Genomic DNA, 21,991 nt, shown 5'->3' on the forward strand with positions numbered 1-21,991 from the left:
AACTCAATGAATCTAAAAAAACAAATTTTTTTTATACTATTTTTGTTTGTTGACAATGAGTTGGGGGTCGAACCCAGGACCTATAATGTACTACCTAAATCCCTCACCACTAGACCAAACCTAGTAACTTAATCTTCTCTTATACTATTAAGAACTAGAGAGAGTAATTTATACATTAGTCAAAATAAAATAATAATAATAATACACATTAAAGAAATTATTAAGGGAATTAATTTTTTATAAAAGGTAATTTAGTTTTTGGGGTTTATAACATTAAAAAAAAAGTTTTTAGGGTTTATTTTCTACATAAATTGAATTTAAGAGAAGAGTCTGGACTTTTATATTAGCATGTTGAACTAAAGTTTGAAAATTAACTATAAAGCATGTGGGGATGGGATGGGTAGCTCAGCTGGTTAAGCTAGTTGAGCTAAGGGTTAAGGAACATGAGTAAGCTAGTTTGAGCTAAGGGTTAAGGAACATGAGGTTCAGAGTTCAAGTCCTGACGGTTCAAGTCTTGACAAAGGAGAAAAAAAAATTAACATAACATTGTAATACTAACAACTAACATTGCTTATAAAAAAATAAAAAACAAAAAAAAAACTATAAAACATGTGTTTTTGGCCTTTTCTATAAAAATACTCCCCTGTTCCTTTTTATTTGTCATTTTAAAATAGTAACAACAAATTAATAAAATGTATTTTTGCACTTTATTTTCCTATTATACCCTAATTTTAATTAGCAATAAATACTTATTTTTTTTAACACATTTTCTCTTTCCAATAAATTTTAATATATTATGTACAAAAAAAACAAAAACTTTAATTTTCCAAATATATAGCATTAATTAGTTTTATTGAAAAAGATGAAAGTAATTGACAATGAGTATAATCGATAAAATATAACCTTAAATTATTAAAACGACAAATAATTTGAAACAATTTTTTTTTTAAAACGACATATAAATAGGAACGGATGAAGTATAAGCGATGCCTACTTGTAGACAGTTGTAGTGTCTAACAATAATTGGATCAATGTTATTTTAGGTCGAGAATTATGTTATGTGAAAAAATCAAAAAATTACACTGAGATTTACAAAATATGCACAAAAAAAAAATTTGAATTATCAAAATATGCAATTTGAATGTCTAATTGTATTTTTTTTTAGTTTATAGTTTTTTTTTTTGTCTAGTTATAGTTTTTTTATCTTTATAAATATTTTAATTATAAGATATGATTTACATTTATATTAAATATTATATTTCCTATGCATAATGATATTTTTAAAAATATATATGTTGTATAATTTGGTTGGAAGTAAGTTTATGAAAATTTATATCTAAGGGGATTTAATAGAAAAATGGACTCATAGATTAGTGTTTAGAGTCCCTCATATCGTAACCATAAGCAAGTCTTGAAGGTCAAATGATAATGAGAGGAGATTGATCAATAGATGTGTAAAAAATGATAAACTAAGGTAAAGGAGTTAAAGAGCAATCGCGCGCTACAAGCAACCGTATATAGAGGTTTTCAAAGGAAATCGTGCATTCCTTTTGGGTCTTCTCGGGGTTGGGCTCAGGGACTGCAATCAGCCGCTTCCCTTGTTGTCATCACTCATCAGCTCGTTTTTGACAACTCCGTTCGGATGTTTATAATTTAGAATAAAAGGATTTGAACCTAAGTAGATATCATAAAGATGATAGAAATAACTTCAATAAAATACAGTATCAACTCACCATTAATATTTGTTTGCATAATAAAATATTTGATCAAATGAAGGGATCAAATATATGTGACCAAGTAAGTACATTTCTTAAAAAATTGTAAAAAAAATAAAATAAAATAGATAGATAGATTAAAAAAGAGTAATGATATTTTGACATCAATTTTTTTTACAACACAGTGAACAACTTTATGTAAGAAAGAATAATCTTATAATAAAATAATAAAAAATTACTACAAGAAAAAGGTATAACCCATCCATTCTTTGCCACCTCATATTGTCAAAATTTTGTCCAAAACTTATTGTTAGAATATCATTACTCATTAAAAAAAGAGGTGTGTTATTCAGACACAAATTTTGAGATACAAGATTAACACAATTCTCTTTCCACTCACAAGCACGCAAAATGATGTATGCAAAAAATATTTAAAAAAATCAAAAAAGTATATTTATTATATTTTTGTCAAATAAATGTATTTACATAACATTTTCCTTAAAAAAATGCCATTAAAATGCTCTTACTCTTAGGTTAGTAGGGTTTTGCGGAATTGGGGTGTGATGTGTTTCTCCCTCCCAGTGCCTACGTGCCATAATGGATTGCCATTTTGATTGGCCTCTCATTATTAGGGTCACTCAAACACAAGTTTTGCCTTCATTTATTTTATGCGGTGCCTTTAATCATTTCACAATAATGTGCTTCCACTCTTTTATCTTCACTTTTTTTTAGTAGTCTTGTATCTAGAAATTTTACGTTCTAAGATGGATAAGTGATATGATTGGAATTCGAACTTCAATCTCCTAATATATAATGCAATATTCTGTCACATGAACTAAACTTATAGGATCTGCACCTTTTTAGTGTACCATTCGTAATATTTAACATGTGAGTTTAAAACGTATGATAAAGAGCGGCCCTTGTTTTTAATATTTTATGGGCCCTAAGTTAAATATGAGGGGAAAAATTATTTTATTTAACAAAAAAATTTCTTTTTTTATTATCAAATTATTATTTTTTTTAGTTAGCATCTTAAGTCGAAATAGTATAAAAATTGAAAATTGGAGTAACATTTTATTTAGTTTTAATCATTTAATTCTCAGGAAAAAGAGCTCCGATAATTCAGAACTCAATTGTAAAATAAGTAAAATATAACAATTTTGGCATGATTCTTGTGCATTGGAGTGACAAAAAAAAAGGACTTATTTGGGAGAGGAATGAAATATTGATGAATAGAATTAAAATAAACACTTACTTGGGAGAGGATTGAAAGACTTATTTTGCAAAGGATTAAAATAACTATTTCCTTATGCAACATTTATATGTGGTTTATTATATTGAAATGGTTCTAAAATAAAAATAGTACTCCCTCCGGTCCTTTTTATAAGAAACACTTTGGAATTTTTATTTGGTCATTTTTATAAGAAACACTTTGACACAATTCCATTTGTACCCTTATTAAATACAATCAAATAATTCATTATAATGCTAGTGCATTAATTAGAGAGACCTATTTCTCATGCTAGTCAAAGGTTAGTTTTGGAATATAACATAAAATGTTAGAATCATTAATGAGAAAATTTATCTTCCTTGATCTGTGTGATTTTGTCAAAGTGTTTCTTATAATAAGAACCGAAGGGAGTATTATTTTGATATTCTCTCTAGAATACTCGAGTACCTAATCATATATAGCCTATTTGGGAGAGGATTGAAATATTGATTAATAGAATTGTGTTAGTATAATTCTTAACATAAATATAGTAGTTCAGTAGGTCAACAAACTCAACTTCATGCTATTCCACTAATTAGCAACATCTATTATTAATCCAATGAGATACTAGTAACATTGATTGATTCAAAACCACTCATCAAGTAGAAAGTCACAAGGTAAAGTTAAAATATGTCAATATCCTCATGCATAATATATTCATAATACTATAACTCAAAGTTGATACAAAAGCATATAGTCACAACTTGTTGGAAGTAAAGTTCCTGCTATAAAACATCTCATAAAAATTCTCATCATAAACAGAAACCTGTGATGTTGACTGATGCACACGCCAAAAGAAACTATGACTCCATGAACATTTGAATGAGATGACTCGAGTCTCTTCCAGCTTAACCAGATATCATAGGTTCGAATCAAGCCCTAGAACGCAACAGGGTTGAGGAAGAGATTTTCCGTGCATTGTGGTCATACTCAGCTTTGTGAGTAAGGATACTAATTTCATCGCAACTCACAAGTGTTTCGGCATTGGTCAACATTAAGCAGATAAAATTTGATTATAGTATAACTACAACTACAATTACATGCAAACGTACGACAAATGAAAATGCAGATATTCAATATATTGGAAAACAGAATACCAGTGAAGAACATATCATGCAAAACTTGTTACTGAGAGTTGAATCGGAATGACTCTCCAGGTACATAACTAGTCCTCATACTGTACCGATCAAATTTTGAATTGCTGTGATCAACAGCCGCCCTCGGCTCAACAGGTTTAGCCTCAGCTGCATTTTTTGCAAAAACAACTTCTCCACTCTTTTCTCGGTGCCGATGTTTTGTCCTTTCTTTTTGGCTCTTAGATTTAGCATACGATGGAACCTCACCAGATCCATAGAATTCAGCATACTCGGATCGTTTTGAAGATCGGTGCTTACTTGACAACGCAGGGTCCTTGAAACTGCTTGATTTTATCTTTGGAGGCTTTACTTCTGAATATTTCTCAGCAGTGGTCGGAGTATGGACCTTTGGCATCTGCCTATTTTCGGTAACAGTAACAGGAGTGCTTTTTCTATTGACCAATGGAGGCACAACTTCATCTTCGGGCATCACAAGACGATCCTTCAGCGGTGTTAGTCCTGTTTTGGGGCCGTTAGATTTGAAGTGTGAGGGTATGAATTGAGTGAATGTACTAGCCAAAGCTTCAAGGGATAGCTTAGAAAGATCGGCAATAAGCTGCCCAAAAGATGGCCATCCAGGATCCTCTTTACCGCTCTCTGGGATTGGCACGTGTTTCTCGTTGCTCACGTGGCCTTTAAACTCTCTTCTTGATTGTCTCTGCAGCATTTAAGGAGTTGCAGTGTAATTAGATAACAACCGGCATGGTCAAAGTATGAACAAAATCAGATAAAATAACAATGAAATTTTAAGTATTTAAGGCCTAAAGAAAATACTATGTCATAGGAAAAAGGTGAAAATTAAATGAGGGGAAAAAATATTCCCTTCCTTCTACCCCTCATTCCACAACCCCAAAAGTATTTTTTTGGCGTAAACTAGGTATCCTCTGCGCGCAACTGCAAAGACTAATCCCTCAAGTCTTGTGGGACCCAAATGGGCGGCAAACTCTCTCTAGGACAACCCCAAAAGTTTGATAATAAGGAAAATTTTAAAATGAATACTCAGTAATTTGTTTCAACAAAAAAAAAATATTTGCACTCCTTGAAGTTTCTTTTTTGTCTTAACTCTAAAGTTCTCTGGGAAAGAGGCACGGGTGATCCGAAATTTGATCTGCAGATAAGTAAAATCTGGTAAATGATTATTCTAGCTAGGGATCAAACTTGGGTACTCTCGATCGATTCAAAATTAACTGAAGCTCATTAACCACTTGGTTCAAACTTCTTGCAATTTAGAATAACTTCATGTTCTGGCAAATCAAGCAGAGAAATGCTATACAAAGTAGAATAACATTTCCTAGTTTCCATCATATAAGGTTACAACATGCAAATCATGTAATTCTGAAATTTATATATTTACAAATTCTGTTGAAGCAAAACATACTGTTTTTGAGAAGAAAGAGGCTCCATATCCCTGCTGAAGCATGCATGTAGCATATCCAACCAAAACAGCGCCAACAACTGTAAGGATATCTGCAGAAAAACCAACAAAATGGACCAAAATAAGTTAGTTGAAGATAGATAGAATATAATGCACTTAATAGAAAGATGTGTTGTTGTCAAAAATATATATTTCCCATTGCTTCACTACTCATTTAAACAGAAAATTCACTTTATTTTAACATAAATGAAGTTTACACTTTAAATATTTAAATATCAATTTTCTGATAAAGAATAAATCAGATCCACCAAGGACAACATATCAAACTTATAGAAGTTGTCTGATAGGCATTTTCCATTCCATTTATGGAATATGTATCTGATGTAGTACCTACAAGTCTAATCGATGTAGGCAAAAGATGTTCCCTTATATTTGAAATGGGATCATAACAGATGAACTCAAGAGTTTGGATGTGCTTACTAAACATATCCAAGATCGAGCACCACAATGCATTTGTTTGCCAAATGATGTAGTCCTAGTTGGAGATTCGAGGAACTAAATAAACAGAAAGTTTGAGCTATAGAGATAAAATTTGGAATCAGATGGTTTTCATTTGAGTAAAGTAAAACAAGACATATGGAATGTAAGGTTTGCAAGAGGCACATGAAAATTTATTAGTGAAAATTGGAGGACAGATCAAGTATCTTAGTAGTCCAGTAGTATGGGTTGGGACACCGAATGAGTTATATATAAGAGGTCCAAGTTTTTTAGGTAACAAATAGGTCCTTAAGTTTTTTATGTAACAAATAAGACCTTTAAGTTTCTAATTTATTGCACCGTTATTTGGAAGCCAAAACGCAGTGGTCACTACCACCTCACTAAGTTACTTCAGCGTTTTTGTAATGCAGAATAACTTGAAGGGTAACAGTGCATTAAATTAGAAACTTAAGGACCTATCTCTTACAAATGCAAAACTTAAAGGACCTCTGAATGCATTTGACCAATTTTTTATGCAACGGAAGGGGTTTCAAAAGGCTTTATGCAAGGGAAGGGGTTTCAAAAGGCTTATGGATGCATAACTACAAGAGAAGTCCTTCGTTTTTTGGAATAAAAATCAGGTGAGAGCCAGAGCCCAGATATCTCGAATAACTAGTGCGGGAGAGTTTGTACTATTCATTTAATGTCTTTTATGATCACAGTATTTATTATCATGACACCAATTCAGAGATTGTGGGTTATGTCAATAAAGGTTTCATCCTTTTACTTCAATTCTAGTCCAGTTGTGTTACTAGTTACTACCCTTCCCAACTTAACTAAAATATGACATGACAGAGATGCATGTAAGCCATGTTGATTTTCGTAGTAGTCCACAAAGTGATACAAACATGAGATAAGAATTTAAACCTGTGCTTGAAATTGAACTTGATTGGTAATCACAGTCCTCCTGGTCAAGAATAATTTTCCGAAGAGCAGCATTTCCTCTATCAATTACTAACAAGGAACATGTTGGCCGAATATATACTACATCGAAATCATTTGAGAACTTAGCATCTTCACTCGGCCCATCCCTGTAGCCAGCAACATTTGACTTTCCTCCAGCAATGGTTGTCACACCTAAAAATTATTTACAAAGATTGGTAACAATACAAATACTGAAATACACCTTAATAATCCTAAATAGATTCTGAATTCTTGTAGCTGAATAAATACATACCAGCATCTCCGATTTTTCTGATGGCAAGATTCTGCGTATCAGCAACATAAACATTCCCTTTATCATCCATAGCTATACCTTTGGGATGATTAAACCGAGCATCACTAGGTTTTCCATCCACATGATCAGTGTAGCCCTGAAATGAACCAGCTACCAATCTTCCTCGACTATCTGCAATACCATAAACAGAATTCGCAGGCTAAATGAATGAAAATCAAATCATTCTAATTTTTAATCAATCCAAAATTCTACTTAACTTACTAACTAACTTTCATCTATAAATGGTATTAGTTAATATAAACTCAAGAGAACAAACAAGAGTAGCCATACATTGAGACAGTGGCGGTGTGATTCGAACAATGTTGCTATTAACTTCATCAACAGCAAAGAGTTCACCATCCTCTTCATTGACACGGATCCGATAAGGAATAACTCCAATCGCATTTCCTTCCACAACAGTCTCAACTACATAACCATTCTCAAATTGAAGAACATTCCCATCTGAAAAAAGAAAAACAAAAACAAATCACATTCACAAACCATAATAATATTACACTATAAAGTCTGTTTCAATCGACTTAGTCGAGCTTATCTACCGGCATAAACACTTGTGAGAGCTTATAGAAGCAACTTATGAAAAGTTCATAAACCGTTTTCAACTTATTTTCCTAAGCTCGCCAGAATGGCTTCTAAAAAAAACAAAGCATGAAAATAGTTTAATTATATTTTGTTGGTGTTAACCATCTGGTTCCCAGGGGCCTGGTAATCCAAAGTTCGGCCCCGAAGTAAGTAAAGTATGGCAAAGAATTGTTTCCACATGAATCCAACTCGGATTCTCCCGAACGATTCGTTCTAGGGAGAACTCATTAACCACATGAGCTCAATGTCTTGGTCAAATAGTTTGGCTTTATTTTTTATCATTTGTTAAAAAAATGCATAAGTATTGATAAGCACTTATGCTATAAGCACTTAATTAATGAGTTTATCCAAATATGAGTTGAAACACTATGAGCAAAGAATGAACAATGAATCACCTGAATGTGGTGACTTAGTAGTAGCAGACCTTGTCCATTTGATAAGTGAAGATAAATGCTTAATCAATGGCCCTGATCAATCAACATAAATTAACCATAAAACAAAGAAAGAAATAAATAAATGAAAACATACCCACTTTGGATTTGAGCTAGAATAATAAAAAAAGGTTGAAAATTTAGCATACCCATTTGGTAAAAATAGATAAGGAAAAGGAAAATTGAAGAAATGGGTTTTGTTGTGTTATTTACCTGCAGGAGCAGCGTGAGCTTGAAAATGAAGAGAAAAAGTGGAAGCAAGTAGAATGAGAGTGTAGAAGAGTAGAGAGTTAGTTTTCATAGTTAGTTTGAGAAGATCAAGAAGAAGAAGAAGCTTATGGCAAGTGAAACTCTTCTTGTTCTTCTTCAAGTACAACTACAAAGAAAAGCTCAACACTCTTTGCATCTCTCTCTCTCTCTCTCTCTCTCTCTCTCTCTCTCTCTCTCTCTCAAAAAGTGCTTTTTTTGTGAGTGATTTTAACTTTGTTTTTACATTTACGCGGAAAGTGAGTTTTTCGAGGAGGGTGGGACGGTGATAAAAACGCTTTTACACCTCAACACAAAACCGTACTCCCTCGCATCAGCTACATCAAATTTTTTAACTAAAGTTCGATAAAAAATTTTACTCATTGTGATACAGTCTCAATTTGGGACGGAAGGAGTATTTATCTAAGAATTGAATTTGGATTCTCCCGGCAAATATGTTTGAGAATTTGTAAATGCTGGTTATTTATTTTATTTTTTGACTTAAAATAAGTGATATTCATTCATTCAAATTGATATAGTACATTGATGCAATACAAATTCAAAATCGCTAAAAATAAAAAGGATGAATTTGCGAACAAACTCACAGTATTCATGTTAATAGCATAAAACGACAAATTGCATATACCTTCAATTTGACTATAATGGAGTGTCTGGAATATGCATGCCTCATTATTTAATTTGATTAGCTACTACTTAGAGTATTTGGTGATTAATTTTATAAGGAACACTTTGAAAAAAAACACACGAACCAAGGAAGCTAATTTTCTCATTAATAATTCTAGAGTTTTATATTATATTCCAAAAGTAACCTTGGACTAACATGGGAAATATATCTCTCTAATTAATGCTAGTGCATTGGAATGAAGTATTTGATTTCATTTAATAAGGGTCTAAATGGAATTGTGCATTTAAGAAAGAATAAATTTAAAGAGTGTTTCTTATAAAAAGGACCAAATAAAATTTCCAAAGTGTTCCTTATAAAAAGAACCGGATGGAGTAACATTGTGGGTCTTCCTTAATTTATCGGATTATTTTTATTTTTTCATTTTGCTTTTATAGGACGTATAAGAAAGAGTTAAATATGTTTTTAGTCCATATATTTTGTCATATAGTCAAAAATAGTCTTTACTTTTTTTTATGATGAAAAAACATCCTACAAATTTTAGCGTTATCAAATTAAAAACAGACTATTTATTTTACATAATAAAATTTAATCTAGACAATCCACACCCAAACAAGTAATGCAAACATTTGAACCACAATTATCCAACCTCTAGTTAAGTCTAACATTAATCAAAGGTATAATAACTGGTGAATGAACCGGTCTCCAACACGGAACAAGTTCAAGAACCAACTCCTTGTGACAAACACCCGACAGCATAACAACAAGCACCATCAGATAGTCGCCATGTAAGAAGGTGGTGGCAGCGGAACCAACGTCCACGAACCCGCAACGACGCACTGCCAGCTTGAGCTTGACAAAATCATCGACGAACCAACCACACCCACCACTATGGGTACGATGTTTGGAGACTAAATGGACGAAAACCTTTCTTTAAGACTTTGTTTGGAACTTTGGATGATAAAAGAAAGTGAAAGAAAAGAAAGTAAGATGAAAGAATGTTAAAGGAATGAAAATGAATAGAAAGTGAGATGATTATTGAGTTGTTTGGTATTAAAGAAAGTGAATAGAAAATGAGAAGAAAGAAAAAGAAGTATTTAAGAAATGACATAACTACCTTGTATGAAAATTATATATTACTTATGCATTTATTTGTATAATATTTAAAATTCAAAGTAAGATATTACTATATTATTGGCTAATAATTTATACCAACAATTAAAGAATGATTTTTTTGACAAATAAAATAAAAAGGAAATTATGTTGGTATCAAAGCAACAGTACCTACGAATGTGTGTGGTACTGGTTGGCAACGATTGGAAAAAAGTTTTAAACATGAGGGCTATTTTGTCCTTTTAACAAAAAAAATGGTTCATTCTACCATTTAATCTAGATCTTGTACTTGTACTTTGAAATTTTGATCAATGAAAGATACTCATTTTTATATGTTCTAATTGTGTGATCAATGTAACATAAGTTCAATTTTTACAAAACAAAATGAACATCATCAAAAGAAAAGCTTTACAACATTATCTACAAAATAAAAACTTAGGAACATCATCTTCAAAATAAAAGCTTTGCAGCATTATCTACAAAATAAAAGCTTATTAGGAACACCATCTTCAAAATAAAAGCTTTGTAACATCTTCAAAATAAATTCTGCGGTGGTTGTGGTCAGCTCTCCCCTTGTTATTTAGGAAGCCACATTGACATATGATTTGAAACTTGGTTGAAGCCAACACTTCTAGAAACCTTCACACCATTTCTTCTTTTTAAGCTTTTGGATTGTAGAGATTGTTGATTGTTATTTGGGATAATGGAAGAAAGATTAGCATTCTTCTTCATCAATCCCAAATTATCTCCACAAATTTCATCAACCTTCTTATCCAACTCCTTTATAACAGTTTCCACATAGATACATGCTTCCTTACAATCAGATGCACGTGTAGCTGTTCTTACCAATTTAGGGCAAACCACTCTATATCAATGTGCTTAACATCTTTTTAAATTGACATATTGGTATAGAGAGGTTTGCCCTTGGTATAGAATGTAATAATTAACAATTAGAGATTGATATATTATATGAAATTAGAACACACTTACTTGATAATCATAATCATTAATCATCGTTACCGGAAGCGCACCAATATCGAAAACATCGATATACTAGACAAGGTCTTCCTCTGCCTAATCACATGCTCCAGTCTTTGAGGTCTTTGATGGGGAAGACAACAAATGAGCGTTCAGCTTATTGCTAGCTTGACGACGTGACGGCAAAGGGGACCTAGCCTATCTATTTATAAGATAACAACCCTAGTACCACCCATCATGGACTCTAGAGTTGGGCCTACACTTTGTTTCTACACAAATCAGAATTAGTGTTCAAGCCCATTATTACTGATCACAATTATCGGGCTTAAGCATCATCAAATGGATCACAACAACATCAACCCGTTTTTATTAAAACCAAAACTCACAATTGATTGCAGCCCATATAATATTAGAAAATATTCTAACATTCTCCCACTTGGGCAAAATCAATTGTATATTTTTAATTTGAGAAAACATTTTGAAAACGACTCTCGGGTTGATAACATATTTTAATGTGGCCACAATGATCCCAAGATGCAACATCTAATTAAGACTCCATCCAACAAAAGTTAAATGATATCGAATCATAGCGGTAATTATATCATTATCGACACAACACCTTCCATGGTTACAAATACCACCAAACTCCGTCGACTAGTCATTTGTGTAGAGTGTAGCGAGAAAATGATATGTTTGTGATCTCAACCATACTATCATTTTCTTCGTCAGTCCTCAATTTCTCTCAAATGCATTAAAGCCAGAGAAATTCAATGGTCCATAAGATACCACAAGTCCAAGCTCCCAAATGATGTTGACTACTGCAGTATAATGATCTAATCAACATCGAGCTCCAATATTTTAGACATAATTTCTCTCAAATGCCTCAAAGCCAGAGAAATTACATGGTTCTTAAGATACCATAACGCCTCAGCTCCAAAATAGTGTTGATCACCGGCTAAGTGATCCCGACAACACTGAGCTTATTTATTTATGTTTTCACATAATGCCTCAGCTCTAAAATAGTGTTGATCACCGGCATAGTGATCCCAACAACACTGAGCTATAATATTTATTCATATAATGCCTCAGCTCCAAAATAGTGTTGATCACCGGCATAGTGATCCCAACAACACTGAGCTCAAATATTTTTATATTTCAAATAATTTCAAATTTATAAAAGGAGTTAATAAAATTCAAACTCCCACTAATCAAGCATATCAAAAGAATATGAGTTATCTCCCACTAATCAAGTGGTATATTAAAACTCTCACTTATCCAAATGTTCCTTCACAATTTTTAAAGAAACTCCAAGTCTTGCATCCATTTCTTATAATTTAAGATATTCAACATTTCAATGGAAACATAACTGGAGAAATTCATTTGAATCAAAACCAAATTGGATTAGTATTATCAAAAGAGGCCAATATAATAGTACAATCACCTTTGGGCAGAATGCACCAACTAAGGTCAAAACCTTAGTCAAAACCTCAGATGAGTTAATCAATGAGTATACATTGAACTTTGAAAGTTGTCACCTTTAGGCAGACAAATTCCTCCGATCAATACATCCTCCAATAACTTCATCTCAAATTAATTTTTAATCGTAACATATAATAATCACCTTTGGGCAGAAAATTACATGTTATAATTAAAACCATTCCTCAAACTACAAAGAAAATCTCATCAATCAATATAAGCGGTCCCACTTTGGTGGTAACGGCCTATACCAACACACGAAATCTCTTGCATAGGAATCAATAATTAAAAGTTTTCACATATAACTATATGTCTTTAGTTGGGGAGAGAGATCATTACTGTTAAACAGTCAACTCAATATAATAATATATGCAAATTTACGCAGCGGAAAAATAAGAGACTTCATTTAAAATATTATTGAGGATATAAAGCAAATAGTCCCAAACTTTTATAAATACCATGAGACAATATTTCCTCAATTTAAGTCTCAACAAACATTAATAAATAGTTGACATGTAAAACTCTCCCACTTGATAGAGAATTATAGTTGAATTACCAATCCAAAAATGTTAAAATATTTAAACAAATATTCAACTATTTCCTCTATCATACAATGGACATGTCAAACAATGTCACACTAAATTTATATTTTTCCAGAATAAACTTGAAATACTCCCACTCAATAGAGTAAAATTTAAAAAATTGGAGTATATAACATGAAATCAATTAATTATTATATAGAGAGTTTCTAATTTAGAATATTCTGGAAAAACAACAAAACTTTAATATATAATTGCACATTTATTATTTCAAAAGCAGTTGATAATATCCTTACAAGAATTTATCCTTATGTGCAATTATATAATGAGTCACAAGAGGATAAATAATTGAACTACTAACCTCCAAAATTGTGACTTTCACCCTTGCAAATAGAGTCGATGAGCATTGATGACTTTACAATCATAAGATCTTTGACGATGTCATTTCAAATAGTCACAAATCAAGTGCAAACCGTTATATCATAATAAAATGACTTCAATAATAATAATCGACCCAACTTATATAAATAATAAGTTACAAGGATATTAGTTTTCAATTGCCTTAAATAATTGCTCAAAAACTTTTCTCAGCATGTTTATAGAAATAAGGCAATACATATTTGGTGTCATAATTAACAAAATAGGACACAATCAGTGGGTATTTAGGAATGTTGAAATAGAGCATAAGATGCAGACCACATAAAGGAACATATACACCACTATAGGTGTAATCGAAATTTGCAAACAATCTTTGATAATGAATTAAAAGAATTGATAAATCAGTCTTTGATACATAATGGAAAACTACCGTTTCAATTGCAAACAAGACAAGAAATTTGCAAAAACAAAATTGTAGCAATAGCCGAAACAATATCAACCAATTTACAGATAGAGGCAATACTTATGCCCAGAAGTTTTAGGTCAGGCCAAAACTAAATAATCAAATATGGTTGACTTAAAAAACAAATATAGCCGAATTAAAAATGTCTCAGTATCAAACATATTCACAATCAAAGATTGGTAACTGTGTATTTTAAAACCATATACCAAAGAAAATAGAAACGATGCACATATTTGGTCATAAACACATGAGTATCCAAATTCTGAACTCAGAATTACGATAAATTGCAGTGTAAATTAATTGCATCACAAAACGTACATCAAGTGCACATCTATCACCAACATTGAAATAAAGCATGTGATGCATACCACATAAATGAAAAATAGTTACATGAAAAGCATGTATAGGTGCAACAATGCACACAAGTTTCTCAAAATAGATGAAGCCCAAAATCAATATGATTGAAACAGATTTCACAAAATAATTTCATTCTCAAAATCAAGAATATATTTATTAAGACAATCAAATATTCTTGTACCAAACATATGTAAATGTTATAGATACGTGTGAAACCATAATTTTATTCCATAAATAAAACAAAAAATCAAATTAAATGATCATGGAATAAAATAAAATTTCTTGATATGACACATAAATTGGAAGAGTGGGATATATCAGTCTCCCAAAAATAGTAAGGAACATGTTGATTTTGACTCCTTAAATAAATAAGTTTGGAACAAGTTTTCATAGCGAATCGAATTCCATAAAATAATTATATAGATCCTGCAAAACTCAAAATTAACCCTGAAAAGCTTCAAGAACGAAATTGTAGCAATAGCCAAAAACATTTGAATTTGAGCTGGAAAATTCCATATATGCTTTAATCGCACAAACCAAAAAATAACACTACCATTGTTGGAAAATTGTTAACACGCGCTAATCGTGATATTCTTTCAAAAGGAACAATCCCCATTATAATTTTCAGAATCATCATGACAATCGACGGAAATAAACAACGTGATTATCTTGAATAAAATCAACGATTTTTAGCAAATTACTCAAAGCATATGTCAAGAGACACAAACCAATTATTCAATATTAGTGGCTTTTCTTGTGGGATTCAAGAGACAAATAATGTACAACCAATAGCAATATTTATTTGTTTGGAACAAACAGGCTCCACGATTTTATGCTACACGGAAAATTTATTCATAGCATGGAGAAAGACATAGCATAAATCGTTTCAAAACACAGCAACCAATCAGGCTATTGGAAAATAGTACAGATTTGGGATATCACACTTTAATCGCATAAACCCCATAGGAACAAATATACCCGAATAAAAATTTCTCAACGATTAGTAGTTATTTTTAAGCGATATAACGATTCATCAAAATAAATTAACAAAGCCAAAACCTTGAATTAAAATAATCCCCAACTTATTGATCGATGAATTTCAAGAACGGCAGGTATTAGGTGATCTTTCAATTCATCAAAATTAAGGTTCTAAATCATATAATAGGAGCTCTGATACCACATGTAATAATTAACAATTAGAGATTGATATATTATATGAAATTAGAACACACTTACTTGATAATCATAATCATTAATCATCGTTACCGGAAGCGCACCAATATCGAAAACATCGATATACTAGACAAGGTCTTCCTCTGCCTAATCACATGCTCCAGTCTTTGAGGTCTTTGATGGGGAAGACAACAAATGAGCGTTCAGCTTATTGCTAGCTTGACGACGTGACGGCAAAGGGGACCTAGCCTATCTATTTATAAGATAACAACCCTAGTACCACCCATCATGGACTCTAGAGTTGGGCCTACACTTTGTTTCTACACAAATCAGAATTAGTGTTCAAGCCCATTATTACTGATCACAATTATCGGGCTTAAGCATCATCAAATGGATCACAACAACATCAACCCGTTTTTATTAAAACCAAAACTCACAATTGATTGCAGCCCATATAATATTAGAAAATATTCTAACATAGAAACCCAATATATTTATAGAAACCTCTCTATATTTATATTTATAGGAATAAATATATTGATTAGAAACCTCTCTTTCTAATAAATACATTGGTATATAAACCTCTCTATAACAATTTCTAATCAATATATTTATTCCTCCCCTTTATTTTATACAAACCCAATATCCAATCACTTTCTTGAAGTTTATAATCCTCCACCATTTTATCCCATGCTCTTTGAAAATCAACTTCTTCTAGATATTTGTACATACAAAGCTTAAGTTCTCCCAACAAATTGGTTCCATTCTTCATGAATTTACTAAGATGTTTTATTGCATTTTGCATAAGATGCCAAGTACACAAGCCATGATATGTTTCAGGAATTACCTCACGTAGAGCTTTAGCCATTGCAGGGTCTTGATCTGTGAAAATAGTTTGAGGCATCTTGCTTTTATGTGCCTTCAAAAATTCTCTAAATAACCATTCAAATGATTCTGCAGTCTCATCATAAAGAAGTGCAGCTCCAAAAATGACCACTCCTCTAAAATGATTAAATCCCGCAATTACAACCAAAGGTCTATATGCATTATTAGTACTATATGTAGTATCAAGAGTTACTACATCGCCAAAGTATTCATAATCCATTAATATTCTTGCATCTGCGCAGAAAATATTTGTTATCTGTTCATCAACATCTAATTGAACTCCATGATAGAATGACGGATTTTCTATACACTTTTGTTGAAAGTGTTGTAATAAGCTACCAACCTCCCCGTATGCCATTTTTTTCAATCTTTTGATGCGAAGATAATTCTTTTGATCCAAACGTGTGTAACCTAGGTTTTCTCTTCCACCAACTTGTCTACTCATTAGTTCAAATAAGGCCCTTTGCTTGATAATGATGAAGATAACGAAAGATAATGATGAAGACCATAACAAACAATAGAGCACATGATTGAAGATAAACAAAGGTAAACGCACCTATCAAGCTCGGCGTCGATTGCTACAGTAACAGACTATTGCTACCGTAAAAAACAGAGAATATCAACATTGAATGCAAATTGCTCACAAGAGATGATGACATGACAACTTGAGTGGGTGTGCCATTGGAGAAGCGGGAAAACTTAGAAGAATGGAGGGAAAGAGTGATGAAAAGTTGGTAGAAGAAGGTAAAGTAAAAAAAAAATCTGAAATTAGAAGAAATGAAACAAAACAAAACGACACAGCTTTCTAGTGTTTAGTATTTCACATATTTGACCATTGATCCTTGATAAAATGAAATGGAGGGCCAGGATTGAAGTACATTATTTCCTCATTTATTTATGAGTGGAAAATATTTTAGTGTGGGACCCATCCATATCTTTCTTTCCTTCTCCTTTTTTTCATTTGTTCCAAACGTTAGAAAATTCTCATTTTTATTTGCTTTCCCTCCCTCACTTTCTTTCCTCTATCTTTCTTTGGAACAAAACACACTATAAGAGTTTTAGAGCTGTTTTATGTTCAAACTCATAATTTCCAAACAAAAGAAGTGTTAACCATTCTTCTAGAGATAAGGGGCTCAACTACAAGTATTAAGTTTAGATCAAACATTCCTTGTTTATACATTTTCTGTTGTGGCAAGTGTGTGGTGTGTTAAGTTTCACATTATTTAGAAAGGTGGAATTTTAACACTTTATAAATGAAATGATCCATAAATATAACACCTTAAGGTTTTAGTTTAAAATGTGGTGTTCAACTCACTTGTATAGTTGTTCTTGAATCCAATGTAGATGACTCCCCCCCCCCCCCCCCCCCCCCGCGACTGCCCCCTCCTCGTGATCCAACAGTAGTATCAGAGCTGATAGTTCGACAAAGGGTTCGACTGGCTCTTTGTATCAAAAGTCTTCTTGACAAAGGTGGTCAAGTAGCGTGTCCCGTTGAAGCAGCGGCAACGGAAGTGCAAGTGTATGGAAGTGAGATTTGGTTCCTCTCCGATTATTTCTCTCAAGTTGGTCATGTTATGGTAATCTTAACCATTCATTTACTTTTTTTTTTCTCTCTATTCTTAAATCAATGGAAGTGCATGGATGAAAAGAAAGCTTCCACTTGAAGGGGACATTTATTATGACAAGTGTGAAGTGAATTAAGTTTCAATTACTTAGAAAAGTGAAGTTTGAACACTTTATAAGTGAGAGGACACATAAATCTAACACCTTATGATTTTGTGTTAAAGTGTGTGGTGTCAAACTCACTTATATAATTATTTTTAAACCCAATATAGATGATCCATTAGTTGTCCCCTCCTCGTGACCCAACACTTCCCTCATGATCCGCAAAAGATTCAATAATACCTCTAAAAATCTCAACTAAAAGAAAGAAAAAAATAATTTATATATGATCGAGATACCCTGAATAAATGCTGTGTATTAATCCTTGTTAGGTTTGAACAAATAATATTTCTACACATAAAAAATCACTTTTTTTCTAATTAAAAAAAAAAAGATCTTACAAAGAAATGCATCTAGGAAATGCAAGAATGTGTAACAAAACTTTGAAATAGTTAAAAAGGTGTTTGGCGGAAATCATTTAAGCACTTAATTCTTAATCCAATCAAATATGTTGTTGTCATGAGAAAACAATTTATAAACAAGTTAAAGATAATAGGATAGACTACTTAAGAAATGTCTCTTCTCTGAGCAGTTAACTAAGCCATGTGCATAAGTAAGTTGGAATATTTGGCATAGCCCAAGCACACGGTAAGCGCATTATCCTCGATCATAGCTTATAGATTCCGGACATACATCATTGACTTCTATGTTCGGTTCATCATCTTCTTGTCTTAGAGATGAAACATGATAAACAATACAACTATAATAAAACTTGTTAGTAATCACAGTGAACAAAAGCACAAGAGAGAGAGAATTAAGAGAGCAGGTTATGAACTACCGTGATCCCAAGATGGATGTGAACGACTCACATCTAGCAATGAGCAGCTGCAAACTAAATAAAAATAGAAAACAAAGCAAAGAATACAAGAAATAAACAAAGTACTTTTTATTGAACTTAGATTTTTTTTTTTACAAAAGTGGAGCTTGACTTTTACAAAGCAACAATAATATAGCCTAAAACCTTAGAATTTCGTAGCCATATCCTCATTCATTAAGATTTTATTATAATTGATTGACATCAAAAAAGAGAAATGAAAAGCTAAAAAATGACTTTTGTCCCTGTAGATCCCACACGGTCGTGACAATGCCTTTGGAACGAATTCCTCTATGCTAATTTGTCTGGCATGACCGTGGTACTGTCTGGTAGGTCTGTTTGAAGGCAAAATTTGACTTTTCACTTTCTTTAGTATTCAGTGACGGATTCCTTTGACTTTTGCATACAAACAATACTTGACATTGAAAATCCACTTTCTCTTCATTAAGAAAGGACTTCCACCTAAGACCAAAAAAAAGAAAAGAAAAGACTTCCACTATCAAAATTGAAGTTTTGTTCACTAAAATACATCAAATGCACCGTTATCTTCTCAAGCTATTTAGTGAATAAAATGCATCAAATGCATAATTTGACTTTTCACTTTCTTTAGTATTTAGTGACGGTTTCCTTTGACTTTTGCATACAAACAATTCTTGACATTCAAAATCCACTTTCTCTTCATTAAGAAAGGACTTTCACTTAAGAACAAAAAAAAAAGTAAGAAAGGACTTCCACTATCAAAATTGAAGTTTTGATCACTAAATGCATCAAATGCACTGTTATCTTCTCAAATGAACAAATCTTGTGTTGTACGATGTTTGGTGGACAAAATATTATTTTGGTATTTTAGAAAATTTGTGCAAAGGATAAAAAGTTATTTTATGGTTCAGTGGGGGACAAGAATTTCAGTTTTTGTCCTATCTCTTGTCCCCCAATTTGTCCAATACGAGAAACAATTTTAAAATCACACACAGAAAAACTGAAATTTTTCTAAGAATAAATTATTTAAATTATTTATAAACATTTAATAAAATATATTAAGTACTTATATTATAATTTTATTCATTAAACTTAATTCAACCACCCCTTTTTTGGTCAAATTTACACTATCTAGAACTTAATAGAAGGAAAATTAAAAAATTTAGTCAAATTATTTTTAGATAATAAAATAAATTAAAACAATGTAAACACTAAAAAATAATAAATATGTAAAATATTAATCAATTTTTTGACCGTTGATTTATTCTTATAAGTTATTGTTTACTGATTTAATCATAATTATTAATATGGTAATCATTTTTAAATAAAAAAGAGTAATCATTTTTTTTGACTGAAAAAAAAGTAATCGCGAACTTTTAACCAATCATATAAACTTTTTATCACTGTATATAACATAATAATTTTTAAAATTGTTAGTCAACTAATTATTTGCCTTTACAATGAGCGTTCACGTTTTACGCCTGAATATCAAGGTTAAATAAAAAATATTTTATCTAAGGTACCCTTCAAATTCAATTTTCATTGTCACTGCTGACTCAGCTGATATATCTTATATAGCGTCATATGATTTTTTCATTTTCACTTTATGTCATTTTTCTTTGATTTCTGTAATATCCTTCAAAGTCTTCATAGACACTTGAGTCAAGTTTCAAGCTTTTTCTCAATTTCTCTTTTGGTTTTTGAGATGTTCTTTGACTAGTAGGTACATGAACATGATGCTCAAGAATGGTATGTTTCTTTTTTTTTTTTTTTGGTACAATGTTTCTTCTTATTTATTTTCTCCCTTTTGCTATTTTTTTATTGTGATCAACGATTGCAAATTTCGAATTTGAATTGGGTTTGAGTGTTGGAATAATTTAAGTTTATTTCTTAAAATTACAGTGTTTTAATTTGGGTTCTTTTTGTGTTTAGGGTTTCATTATTAATTTGCAAATTGGGAGATTTTTATTGTACAAAAAAGTGGGGGGTTTTATTGGTGAATTTCTAGGTTTGCAAAAATGAAGAACTTGGAAAAGCAAAATGTGAATTTGGTTGTAAACAAATTAGGGAAGAACATAAAAAAGAATAATTTACAACATACAATTCATGTTCACAACAATATTATACTTAGAAATAGATATCCTTATCCCCATCCAAAAGAAATTCACTATGTTGACAAAGATGATTTCAAGGGTTTTGTTCAATACATGACTACTGGAACAAAAATCAATCATTCAAAACCTCTAGTTGAGAATACAAGGTTGCAGAAAAATAGGCTTCCATCATTGCCCATAGTGAGGCCACAGGTTCCAATTCAGCTTCCAGCTCGGGCGCCAATAGCTCCACCATTGTCCATAGTGAGGCCACAGGTTCCAATTCAAGTTCCAGCTTGGGCGCCAATAGCTCCTCCATTAGCTTCAAAGAATGCACTGCCTACATATCCTTTACAGCCTGATTCAGAACCTTCTTTTGCTGAAAATTCACAGACCAGTGTTGTGGAATCTTCGACTTCTGCTTTCTTGAGAAATTTCAAAGACTCGATGATGGAATTTGGTAATTCAAGTGGTAACCAGTTAAATCCTCTCGCATGTCAAACCCAAGTGGTTAACAATATTGAGCCTTATCAACTTTCGTCTTCTTTGTCTCCTGGTCCTGTATTGCCTATGTTTGCTACCAACCAAAATTTGCCTATGAATAATGGTAACCAATCTGTGAATGATTTCTCTTCCCCACAAACAAATGGTCCTCAATCACCAACTTCTGAATTTCTCATACCATGGCCAACAAGTAACATGAATTTGGTATCCCATCAATTGCCTTATAGCCCTCTATTGTCACCAAGCCTTTTTTCTTCGCCATCATCGCCTGAATTCCCTTTCCAACCATATCTACAAAATAATGGAATTTCATGCTCTTATCCCGAGTCTCCACAGCTTTCTACATGA

At 32.1% G+C, this 21,991-nt stretch overlaps 2 protein-coding genes across 2 annotated transcripts; one reads left to right on the forward strand and one right to left on the reverse strand.

Annotated features, from left to right (window-relative positions):
• Positions 1–3,614: 3,614 nt before the first annotated feature.
• On the reverse strand, positions 3,615–8,857 carry LOC123895030. Its single transcript, XM_045945217.1, has 7 exons — positions 8,494–8,857; positions 8,245–8,316; positions 7,541–7,711; positions 7,211–7,381; positions 6,901–7,110; positions 5,500–5,588; positions 3,615–4,779 (listed from the first exon to the last, which is right to left on the reverse strand). Exons 1-7 carry the CDS (start codon positions 8,579–8,581, stop codon positions 4,111–4,113), a joined length of 1,470 nt encoding a protein of 489 aa, XP_045801173.1. The 5' UTR covers positions 8,582–8,857; the 3' UTR covers positions 3,615–4,110.
• A 12,207-nt stretch (positions 8,858–21,064) lies between these two features.
• On the forward strand, positions 21,065–21,991 carry LOC123896439 (protein HAIKU1-like). The gene has a single exon (XM_045946823.1). The coding sequence runs from the start codon at positions 21,065–21,067 to the stop codon at positions 21,989–21,991; it is 927 nt and encodes a 308-aa protein (XP_045802779.1).

The sequence above is a fragment of the Trifolium pratense genome, linkage group LG7, assembly GCF_020283565.1.
Source record: "Trifolium pratense cultivar HEN17-A07 linkage group LG7, ARS_RC_1.1, whole genome shotgun sequence".
NCBI classification, from domain to species: domain Eukaryota; kingdom Viridiplantae; phylum Streptophyta; class Magnoliopsida; order Fabales; family Fabaceae; genus Trifolium; species Trifolium pratense.

Coding starts and splice junctions, on each gene's coding strand:
- LOC123896439 (XM_045946823.1), top strand. CDS start 21,065: ATGAAGAACTTGGAAAAGCAAAATGTGAATTTGGTTGTAAACAAATTA.
- LOC123895030 (XM_045945217.1), bottom strand. CDS start 8,581: ATGAAAACTAACTCTCTACTCTTCTACACTCTCATTCTACTTGCTTCC. Junction 8,317..8,493: donor AGCTCACGCTGCTCCTGCAG/GTAAATAACACA, acceptor TTGATTGATCAG/GGCCATTGATTAAGCATTTA. Junction 7,382..7,540: donor CACACCGCCACTGTCTCAAT/GTATGGCTACTC, acceptor ATGGTATTGCAG/ATAGTCGAGGAAGATTGGTA.